This window comes from Octodon degus, unplaced genomic scaffold, assembly GCF_000260255.1.
Source record: "Octodon degus isolate 3935 unplaced genomic scaffold, OctDeg1.0 scaffold00243, whole genome shotgun sequence".
NCBI classification, from domain to species: Eukaryota; Metazoa; Chordata; class Mammalia; order Rodentia; family Octodontidae; genus Octodon; species Octodon degus.
In genome coordinates, this window is record NW_004524819.1 from 1,675,614 (window position 1) to 1,687,976 (window position 12,363).

Genomic DNA, 12,363 nt, shown 5'->3' on the forward strand with positions numbered 1-12,363 from the left:
ATTGTAGAACCTTTGTCAGTGTCAGCCATGTGGATGAGTCACGGCCATTGCTTGGCCAATGTGCTCTCTGTGAAAGCCTGAGAGAATGTTTTCTCTCAATGAGACTCTCCTTAGGCACACTCTACATCATCGATCACTTTCCTCTTTGGCCCCATAATCTCCTTGATTAGAAAATTGGGACACTACTGAGTTACATGACATAATAGTACAAGTTCTCATATGTCCTGAGTCTTAATTGGCCTTGGAAGTCTAGGGCCAAAATGTTGGCTTTCCTTGCAGCCCTCCTTTTTCTCGAGTTTTAGTCTGCAAACTTAGGTTGTTAACCATCCAGAAGGCAAGCTTATTGCTATTACCATACAACCTAGGCTGTTAAGCTTAATCTCACTATCTGTCTGAATATCAAAAACCTTAGGCATAACATGGAACAGGTATTTTTCATCGAGTATTGATATGTTGAACTTTAAGTACCTATAGAATATGATGAAAAAACATTTAAAAATTAGAATATTTTTAAAAAATAGGCATAAAGAGTTATATAATTCTTAAGTTCACACATGCGTCCAAAAATTGGCCTGTAGTTCTCAGTTGCATCTTTCCCTGGTTTTGGTATCAGTATAATACTTGCCTCCAGGAATGATTTTGGAAGGACTGCTTCCCTTTCAATTTCATGGAAGAGTTTGAGGAGTATAGGGAGTACATCTTATGTAAATTTCTTGTATAATTCAGCTGTGCATACATCTGGACCTGGAATTTTCTTTGTCAGTAGCTTTTTAATTACATGTTGTATTTCAATGGCTGTTATTTGGCTATTGAGAGTGGTTATATCTTGTCGATTCAGATTTGGTAATTTGTATCTTTGTAGGAATCTGTCCATTTCTTCTGTGTCTTCTATTCTGTAAGAGTAAAGATTCTCAAAGTAGCTATTGATAATCTACTGAACTTCCACTGGGTCTGTGGTAACTACACAATTTTCTTTCCTTATTGCTTGTATTTGAACATTTTCTTTCCTCTTTATGATGAGGTTAGCTAAGGGCTTATTGATTTTATTTAATCTTTCAAAGACCAGCTTTTAGCTTTTTAAATTCTTTGAATTGTTTTCTTTGTCTCAATTGCATTAATTTTTGCTCTAATCTTTATGATTTCTTCCTGTCTTTGGGCTCTCTGTTTGGTTTTCTCTTCCTTTTCTAATTGTTGACGGTGCAGCATTAGGGTATTTATTTGTTCCCGTTCTGTTTTCCTAATGTGTGAGTTCAAAGCTATGAATTTCCCTCTGAGAACTCCTTTCATCATATCCCATAAATTACAACATGTTGTGCTTGAATTTTCATTGAATTGTAGATATTTTTGAATTTCTTGTTTAATTTTATCTGTGGCCCATTGGTTGCTGAGTAGGGTGTCATTTAATTTCCATGTAATTAAGGTTTTTTTTCTGGTTTTCTTTTGTCATTTATTTCCAGGTTCATTGCACTGCGGTCAGATAATATGCATGGGATAATTTCTCTTTTCTCACATATACTTAAGCATGACCTATGGAACAGAATGCGGTCTATTTTAGAAAATGACCCATGTGCAGCTGAGAAAAATGTGTATTCAGCTGTGTTTGGGTGGAACACTCTGTATATATCCACTAAGTCCATTTGTTTCAAGCTCTGGTTCAGTTCTGTTATTTATTTGCTAAGTTTTTGTCTGGCTGACGCATCTTTTGGGGATAAGGGGTCGTTAAGGTCTTTTGTAAAGATTGTGGTATTGGATATTAGATTTTCATGTCCATTAAGATTTGCTTTATATAGTTGGGTGCTCCCGTGTTTGGTAAATACATATTTATAAGCGTTACCTCTTCCTCTCACATTTTTCCCCAACCAGTATATAGTGGCCTTCTTTATTTCACTTGATCATTGTTGGTTTGAAGTTGAGACTGTCTGAGAATAGGATTGCTACCCCTGCTTTTCTCTGAGGTACTGGGACATGTAGTATTGTGTTCCATCCTTTGACTTTCAGCCTTTGAATGTCTTTATGAGTTAAATGTTTTTCTTGTATACAGCACATTGTTGGATTTTGTTTCCTAATCCACTGTGACAGTCTATGTCTCTAAATTGGTGAATTGAGTCCACTTGTATTGATGGTTATAATTGAGATGTATTGACTTATGATTGACATGTTATTTATCTGTTGTCATTTACTCCTTTTTCTCCTTTGTTTAATTGCTTGCCGTATTTAGTTGATTGCTTCTGATCTCATTCTTGGAGTTCTGATCATTTTGGTCCCTCTCTAGAACATCTTTCAGGAGCCTGTGTAGTGTTGTCTTTGTCATCATGAAATTCTTTAACTGTTCTTTGTCATGGAACTATTTCACTTCTTCATCAAACTTGAAAGAGAGTTTTGCAGGGTATAATAGTTTGGGCTGTAATTTGTTTTCATAGAGGACTTGAAGTACTCTGCTCCATGCTCTTCTTGCCTTCATGGTTTGTGATGTGAAGTTGGCCATAATTCTGATGGGTTTTCCTTTGAACCTGATCTGCTTCTTTTCTCTAGTGGCTTGCACTATAGTATTCTTGTGCTGAATTTCTGGGATCTTGACTATTATATATCTCAGTGTATTTTTCATTGGGTTGAGGTTACTTGGCATTCTGTATGCTTCGGTTACCTGAATGTCAGATTGTTTCCTCATATTTGGGAAGTTTTCTGCTCTTATTTCTGCCCATATTTTTTTAATGTCATTTGTTTTGGCTCCTTCTTTCTCACTGATGCCTATTAGTCTCACATTGTTCATCTTTGCATCATCTTGCAGATGATGATTTATTCTTTCCTGCATCCTCTTTGTTTTTAAGAGATCCTTTCTTACCTTTTCACTAGCTACACCAGCATCTTCAAGATCTGAAACTCTGTCTTCACATTCACTTAAACGGTTTTGCAAGCTTGTGATTGAGAGTTTAATTTCCTCTATATCTCTTTGACTCTGCTTCATGCGATCTATTTCTTTCCTGTACTGCTCATTCAAGGAATTAGTCATTTTTCTAATCTCCTCTATTTTTTTTTATCAATGTCTTCATTAGAAGCAGTTATAAATTCTTTTACTGCAGTGGTTTTTTCAGATTGGAAAAACACTATGTTTCTGTAGTTGATTCTTTACTTCAGATCTATGAGTTCTGAGAATTCTTTTTTTATTTCCAAAAAGAATTCTGTTCTGAGTTCCTCTATAGCTTTCTTCTGTTTCTTCTTTATTTTCGAAGCTATTAATTCATACATTTGAGCTGAGCTAGTGTCCTCTGCACTTGTTCTGGGTGGGCATTGGGTTTTCTCCATATGTTTGTGCGTTTGATTCTTTACTGAAGATGTTATCAATGCAGTGATTTCTTTTTTCATTTCCAAACTGAGTTCCTCTATACCTTTCTACTGGTATTTCTTTATTTCAGAAGCCATTGATTCATTGCTTTCAGGTGTGTGATTCCCAGTTTGTTCTGTGTTAGTGTCTTCTTCACTTGTTATGTGTGGGCTTGGGTTCTGAGATTCCATTTTACTCCTTCTCATTGTCGTTTTGTGTAGCACTGTCTTCTGACATTTGTTGTAGATCTTTCTTGCAGTTATATCCTTAGCACCTACTGAAGTTCAGGTGTAGATCTACAAAGTTTGGATTTATCCAGCTGTGCCTGGCTTGGGTCTGGCTGCTGTGCTCAGCTCCTTCATGCTGTGTCCCTTGGGGGTGAAACTGTTTTGCCCCCCTGGCAAGATGTTCTGCTTCTTGACTAGCCTCATGGTTCTGTCCCCTACACTCTTTGCAGGAATTGCAGCTGTAGGGTTTCACCCCAGGCCTGTATGCCAGGCCTGACCTGAGTCTGGAGTGGACAAGTTGGAGTAGTGGGGAGAAGCAGCTCTCCCACGCACTCACCAGCCCTGGATTAGGACTGCATCTAGGGGTTTCCTGAATGAGGCAGAAATTACTACTTGGCCTGCTGGGTGGGGGAGGTGCTGTGTAGTGGTGGAGGTAATTCCAAGGGGGTGGAGGAGGGTCTCACCCACTCTGCACCTGGACTGGGACCAATAGATCCCGCCGGCGCAGGGTAGCAGGAAGCTCTCCAACACTCACACTGTAACACGTTTCTACAAGATAAAGTCAAATGCAATGTTAGAGTTGCCTCAAAACCAGGGTCTGATGATCTGTGAGTTGAGGTCAAATCGAAGCCCAGTGAGCACAAATAACATCTTACTATCAAGGATATCACAAACGTACCTCCGACCCATGAAATGTAGGACTTGCAGTACAATGAGCAAGTGGGGTCATCAGCATGTCTTAAGAAAAAAAGAACAAGAATGTTCACATAAAGACCACAATCAAGAAAATCATGCTTCCAGACCTGAGATAAAGTTATCACAGTTATACATGAATTACATGTATCATATTCGAGAAGAAGAACTGTACATACCATGTTTAGGTTCCACAATAACAGATTTCCTCCTTGCCACACTTGACTCTATTACAGACTATATCATATAATTGGTAGGCTCTGGGGCCAACAACAACCCTGGGAAACTCACCAACCCACAGGATATAGAGAAGTGGACAGCAACCATGAGCATCCTCATATTGTCCAGGACATATCCTTCTGTTTTTTTTTAATGATATGCCTGGACTCAGGAACAATGGCTAAAAACTGGATTAAAGAGAATGGTAGAAAACCTCAGAGGTGTAGCCACAGTCATAATGTTTCAGGGAAGAGGAGGCCACACTTCTCTTTTCACTAACAAATACTTTACATCTATAGTAAAGATATTTTACTTTTTCTAAGGCTGTCATGGTTTGGAAATTATGCAAAGAGTACAATAAAATACAAGACAAATTTTATAAAAGACTAGTTTATAATGAGTCAACCAAAGAATCTTATACAAAGAGTGTAGGACATCTGTTCACACACTAAAGACCAAAGAATCCAGTTGAGTGCCTGGATCCCAGTATAATGTGCTGCATGAGTCCAGCTGAAGACCAAGAGCTCATAACAAAACCTCCCCTAAGACCAACTAGAGGCCAACAGCCCATGACAATGTCTTATGCTGGCCCGCTTCATGGATCTTAAATGAAAAGGCTCAAAGGTCACTGGTAAAAGCTAAAAAGTCTATGTCAGCAGGATGAAAGAACTGTACTAAGAGATATGGACTGGAGCTAGGAAGCAATGTTCAAGGTCAGAACAAGAGTTTCATGCATAAGTACCACAGCCATCCTCAGCAAAAGTAAGGTCCCAAGCTCCTCCAGAAATGAATAAAGCTGAGTTCCCATCAAGAAAGCCAATGCGACAAGGTTCTCCAGGAGGCTGAGCTGTGCACCATCTACCCCTCTGAAGCCAGGAAGTGATGCTCAAGATGAGGACCACAGCTCCCCCAAAAGGAACCATAGCCATGCTCAGTGATGACAAGGTTCTGAACACCCCCTCTGATAAGAAGAGTGAAGTTCATCAGGAAAGCCAGCATGACAAATTCCTGCAGAATACCACAGGAGAACCAGCATCTTCCAATAGCTCCAACAGCTGCAACAGACTCTTTAAACAGCTTCCCTAACAGCCTCTCCCAGCTCTATTCCAGTTCTGTCTCTGATGCTGCTAGCAACCATCCCCAGGTAGACCTTCTACACCCAGAACCATGCTAGTTCAGTTCAGCTGAGTGTGGCAAGTTGATCACCAATTAGTAATGCCTTAGAGAAGCACTATGATTTGCAGGTTTCTGAGGGGCATTCAGGAGCTCTGGCATACAGAGGGTTGATGGCATGGAGTGTGGAGGAGGCATAAGATTTGAACCAGTAACTATAAAAGAGTGGTTTCAATGAGAATTGGTGGGAAATGGCTTTAGGATACAGGGCACAGAAGACATGCTTATGGACTCTAAGTGAAAAAGGCCCTGAGAGGCCAACAAATTGGCTGGGGGCCTCTTTGCTAAAGCTTGATTATCATCATGTTGAGAAGCTATAGACTATCACTTTTAAGTAAAAAATGCATTAGTAATGGTTGGGAATGACTGAAGTCAGATGGTAATGGCAATGAATGCTTGAGTAAGGGTGGGACGCTGTTGACAAAAAATGAAAGGGACAAGAGGATTTACATTAAAACTGACCAGTGATAAAATAAGAAAGAAAACTAAAAAAATAGGAATTATTCAATTGTTGATTTCTTTTGTTATGTGTCTATACATTACTTTATTCTAAAAGATGAGTTACCTATGGAATATTTGCTTGCATAGTGAATATAAATTTTTGTCCTCTGCTGTAGACACTTCTAAACTGCAGTCATATCTAAAATGAATGAGTAGGTAATTGAAGCGCTACTTTGTTTTTCTTTTTCTTTTTCTTTTTTTAAATTATATTTTAGGGAAAGGACTACAGGGTGTTCAGGGCCTCACTACTAGATCAGACTTGTAGTGATCTGCCTGTTTACGCCTCCCAAGAGCTGCGATTACAGGTGGGTACCACCAGCCCCATCTCAATTGTCATCTCACTGTGCATTGGGGACAGTGCCAGCATGGCAGGCCTGGAGGTAGAACCTCCAGTCCCTGCACCCACTTACAGGTGCTTTAGTCTACTCAGCTATTTGGCCAGCGCTATTACTTTGTTAATTATTAATGGATAGATATATTTATAATAGCATTATACTTGAAAGACAATCATCAGTTCCATATTTAGATACCATGATTTATTGATCAGATATTTGAAAGAAAAGAACTATCAGTGCTTAAATACATCCTTTAAGAGTATTAACAAGAATATGTGAATTCTGTCCCAAATGACGAATGCAAATTACTTGCAATTTCTATTAACATACTTTTATAAAAAACATGTTTTAAATAAAAAGTTTTAAATAAAGCTTTAAATAAAAAATAAGATTCATATCAAAGTTTGCAACAATCTTACCCATGCCCCTGTGGGTCCCTATTTGAGAATTTCACAGTGGAATGGGTACTACAGAGCTACTTTCTATTGCCTGTTGTCCATTTGCACAATGCTATTTAGAGGATGCCTGCTGAACTTCCACGACAGAGGCAGAGAAATTGGGTTTTAGATTCTAGCTCAACACTGTTTGCACAACTTTTAGCTCAGGTTTTTCTTAAAGGTAACTGATGCACAAGAGTCCCTTTATCTAGGAGTTTTCCCAAGTATAAATCCACATCTATCTGTAAATCTATAACTTCACCTAACTTGTAAAACAACATAGCCTTTACTAACAGATTATATCTGCCCCCTCTACTAACCATGTGCTCAGACATGCTTACCCACCAGTGCAGTGTAGTTTGGTACCCAGAAAATTGCTGAGTTCTGGGAACACTGTCACAATAATGTTATCACACCTCATGGGCAGAAGCATCGGACTGCCAAACAGAGGAGGAAAGCAAATAATGGCTGCACTAGGCAAATGTCACTACAATGCAAATTAGAACAGATATTCATTAATTTTTGTAGTCTTATAATCTATCAATATCTTCCAGAGCTAAGAAAACATCACATGCAGAGTAAAAAGTTACAGTATTTCTGAATTCTGAGACATGTACAGAAAAAGAGACCTTATAGTTTCACTTCTACAATTCAGTCATGGATCAGCTGAAAAAGGAAACAGTAAAATTTCCCATTCTGTATATAGGAAAACTGCTGTCTTCCCAGTGTGATTGAAATTCTTAACGTGTTTTATGAATAAAAGACCATTAGAAAATGACAACACTGGCAAATAAGATTTTTCTCATCTTTCATCCAACAGAATTAGATTTCAATTATTTATAGAAATCTGTAGATGGTCAGATCCTGAAAACAGACTTCTAACCCTTTTGTCAACAATGAGATTAGCTGATCAGCAGCAAGGGAATAAATACAAAATAAATATAAAACAAGTAGTTTGGAAAATTGAATTATAAAATTAAATACTGAAATAGTATTCAGAAACACCAGAATCTATAAAGTCCTACAATGCTTTGAATATATCTTGAAGAGTCAGGAAAAGATACTCTTGTGATTTAACTGATCATAACAAATAAATTTGTTATGAAGATATACAGAAGAATTCACTGGCAGTATAAACATTGTGTGTAAAATGGGTGTATAGTTCAAACAGTAAGATCATGATATTTACACATATAGCAAACAGATACAGTTTTGAAAGAATCTGTTTAATCTTATGTGAGAATTGACAAATTTTGCAAGCAGTTGAAGAGAGAAATCCAAAGAGCAGATATATAAATAATTATCATGAATACTTAAGTAACTTCTTAAATAGAATCAAACTTATTTTTGCTATACCACAGTCAGTGTGATGAATGAACCTCTAATGGAAAATGATTCTGCATTTATTTCTGTGACCAGTGGCTTACAAAGGAACATAAGGAATTCAGAATCAATGCAAGGCTGTGACCAGACCACCTGAATGGGGTGTTAAACACCAGGCAATGCTCTCATTGAAACTGAAGTTTTTCTAGAGCTTTAAAGTTTATTAGTTGTATCCAGTCACTGGTGCAACCAGGTTCATGTCATGGACATGCATAGACAGAGGCCTCCCCAGAGCTCAGTGGCCACCCATGACAACACAAATCCCTGAGTGTCACAAAGTTAACTCCTGAACAATAAAAAATACAGAGTGGCTGTAAGCACTGCTAGTTTCAGCAGCTCCTGTCACAGGACAGTACAAGCTGGGGCAGTTTTTGTCAAACAACATGGCTGGGAAGAAAAGTGGTAGAAAATCTTAAAGCCCAAGAAGAAGGCAGTTTCCTGCTCTTCCCAGGCAGAACTCCAATTTCCAGTGAGCTGAGTGGAGCAATACCTGACAGAAGGTGGCTATGCACAACGATTGTCCTCCACCACACCAGTCTTCCTCGCTGGCGTCCTAGAGTTTCTGACAGCTAACATCCTGGACCAGGCTGGCAAGGAGGCTCAGGACAAGCACAAGAAACGCATCGCCCCCCAGCACCTGGAGACCGTGATAGAGAGCATCCAGCAGCTCCATCCCCTTTTGGATGACACCACGTCTCTGCTTGACGAGATGGTCCACATAAAGGACAAGTGAGGAGGCCTGAGCCTCCAGTTTTAGTGGCATCTCACCTATATCCTCATCCAGCTCCCCAAATCCCCATCAATGGGGGAGGCCTTGCTATTGTCACCAGCCATGTCAATAAAATGATAAAACTGATGCCATTGCTTCTCTCAGTTTATGTCATTTTCAGTTAAAGGTGTCCATGAGCATCCAGGAGGGGCTGCCCATTCAAGGTTGGAGGGGTGGAAGCTGTTGTTAGCATGGGGCCTTTGAGGCCATGATTTCAGGGGTTTAATTTCAATGGGTATGGTGTGGGCCATGGCCTTGGTGGGGAGGTGCCTTGGGTAGGGGCTGAGAAGACCCCCATAGGGACTCTGAGGAAGGGAGGCCCTAGGGTGCCATGAATTAGGGTGGGGAGCTGCTAGGAATGTTGGGTACCCAGCCTGGTACTGGGAATGTGGGCCAGTCTGAAGACCATCACCTACATGGGTAAGGGTTTTTCTCAGGCTAGAGAAGGTCTGAAATCAGAAGGTGAGAGCAATGGATGTGAGATTGGGAGCAAGGGTGGGATAATGGTGGCAAGAACTGGAAACTAGGAGGATTTTACATTAAAAATGATAAGTGGGCCAGTGAGATAGCTCAATGGTGTGAAGTACCTACTTAGGCAAGTTTAGGCAGGAGCAGGAAATAGTAGTTTGAACCCCGGCACCAAATGCTGTGCCAGCCCCATCTTCAGGGAGGGTTGAGGCCACCAAAAAACAAAACAAAAAACTGACAAATGACTGGTAAAGAGGAAAAAACATACAAAAACAGGAGTTAAGCTCTTGTTGATTTTTTCTGTTATTGATCTATATTCTACCTCAAAAGATGAGTTACCTCTGGAGTATTTCCTTGCAAAGTTAGAATAATTTCTTGTCCCCTGTTGTGTGCACTGCTAAATTTTAATCATGTCTGAAATGAATGAGTTGACTTATGACAGGCAACACAAACAGTAATCAGTGGCTATTATGGAAAAATGGGTGTATTTATAACTATTTCTTGAAAAGACAATCATCAATTTCATAGTTGGGTACCATCATGTATTGACCAGATATTAGAAAAACTACTGATAAACTATCAGTTTCTGCATGTATAACTCAAAAGAATTAATAGGAATGTCTAATTCATTCCCAAATGTTGAACTCAATTTTTTTTAGAAGACAGGGTCTTGTGATATCATTCAACATAGCTTTAAGCTCACTGTGAAGTCCAATCTGGCCTCAAACCTGGCCTCAAACTTGTGGCAATTATCCAACCTCAGTCTCCAAAGCTGGAATTATAGGCATGTGCCAACATACTCAACATACACATCTTTATAAACATATTCTCAAACAGTTTTAAAGAAGAAACAGGATTCATATCAAGTGTTGCAGCAATCAGCTCTTTCCCATAAAGAACCCCATTAGAGGAGTTAATTTTCCATTTAGTACCTATTAATCTGCTGATTCATCCATTTTGTAATACAGAGCAGCCTTTAATAACAAGTTGTGTCTGTCCTCTCCTATACCTCATGTATCACACATGCTGACCTATAGTGCAGCGGGGCCTGGTACCCAAGAAATTGCTAAGTTCTGGGCCACTGTCTGTGACCAACACAATGTATCACCTCTTGAGGAGAAAAGGAAAAGTGTTATACAATGTAGGGAGGCATTAGGAGAGGACCCCACTTTGCAGGTTTCAGTGCATTCTAATGTCAAGAGAATTCCATTAATTTCAATAACCTTATCATCCACCAATACTCTTCAGAGGCAGCACAACTTTATATGTAGAATAAAAAGTGAAAAGATTTTAGAATTCCAGAGACACATGTATAAACATACAGATTTTATGTAACTTCACCTCTACAATTAATCATGGGTCAAATGCAAATAGGAAACTGTAAAATCTCCTAGTGTCAGTATTGGAAAGCTGTTCTATTCCCAGTGTGTATGAAATTCTATTAATTTTATTTTTAAACAGAATACAACCAATATTAAAACAAAAATTACAAGTGATACAGAATTTCACTTAAAACAATATAAAGTTCACAGTATTTGTTGTAATCCATACTGTTGTCTTAAAATTAGTTGTTCATATTAGCAGATATGTGCACGTAAATTGGAAGAACAAAGAAATATATAAGAAATTAAAAAGAAAAAATGGACAAAGTATTGAAAAAAGGAGAAAAAACAAATTAAGCATTAAGTGTTTCTTTCCATAAACCAGAAAAAATCCACATTACAGTTGTCCAAACGATCATGCTTACATACACAGATATATCTCCTTCCCCCACTCATTCTCCTGTCCATTTCTTCAACTCCAGAAAATTACCCTTCATTTAGAACAGGTTAATTCCCTTTTCCCCATATTTACCGTACTCTTCAGATTTTTTTCTGTCTCAGATTATCACACTAAGGAAGCAATATGATGTTTGCATATGCAAGTCTGATCTAATTCACTTAAAGAGTATGGTCTCTACTTGCATCCATTTACTGATAAAAGTCTCAAATTCATTTTTTATAGTTGAATAATATTCCATTGTGTAAAAATACTGTACCTTCTTTATCCATTCTTCAGTTGATGGGCATTTGGGTTGCTTCTATAATTCAGCTATGACAAATTGTGCTGCTACAAACGTGGGTGTACACATATAGCTGTAAAATTTTCACTTTTACTGGAAAAATACACAGAAGGGAAATAGCTGGCTTGAATGAACCTCCAATCCTAGATTTTTAAGGAATCTCCACACTGATTTTCATAGTGGTAGTACCAGTCTGCACTCCCAACAACATTGGAGAAAAGTACCTTTTCCCCACAGCCATTCCGGCATCTGCTATTGGTTAACTTGTTGATGTTAGCCATTCTCTCGAGGATGAGATGGGATCTCAGTGTTGTTTTAATTTGCATTTCTTGAATGACAAATGATGTTAAACATTTTTTCATATAATTACGTTCCATTTGTATTTCTTCATCTGAGATGTGTATATACATCTCAGATACCCATTTTTGGATTGGGTACTTGAATTTTGTGAAGCCTGATTTTTAAAAAATTCTTTACATGTTCTAGATAGAAGGTCTTTGTCAGAGGGACAGTTGGTTATAATTTTTGCCCAGTTTGTTGGTGTTTTTTTACTCTGTTGAGATTTTTTTATTTAATTTTATTTTGAAAGTAAAAGCCAACCAAGAACAAAAAAATCAGAAAAAAAAAAAGACTAGCCAGAAAGCTCAGTGGACTAAAGCACCTGCTTAGGCAGATGCAGGGACTAGGGTTCAATTCCTGGTGAGCTCTGCTGGCCCCCGAACCCCTGGGGTGCACTGAGATGACAAATGAGACTGGGCATTGTGGCGCGGGCCT

At 38.7% G+C, this 12,363-nt stretch overlaps 1 protein-coding gene and 1 pseudogene across 1 annotated transcript; both read left to right on the forward strand.

The window, feature by feature from the left end:
- The first annotated feature begins 4,261 nt into the window (after positions 1-4,261).
- LOC111813933 lies at positions 4,262-4,615 on the forward strand (annotated as a pseudogene).
- A 737-nt stretch (positions 4,616-5,352) lies between these two features.
- Positions 5,353-9,023, forward strand: LOC111811980 (histone H2A-Bbd type 1-like). Its single transcript, XM_023706149.1, has 2 exons — positions 5,353-5,518; positions 8,827-9,023. The coding sequence occupies exons 1-2, from the start codon at positions 5,353-5,355 to the stop codon at positions 9,021-9,023; spliced, it is 363 nt and encodes a 120-aa protein (XP_023561917.1).
- The last annotated feature ends 3,340 nt before the right edge of the window (positions 9,024-12,363 follow it).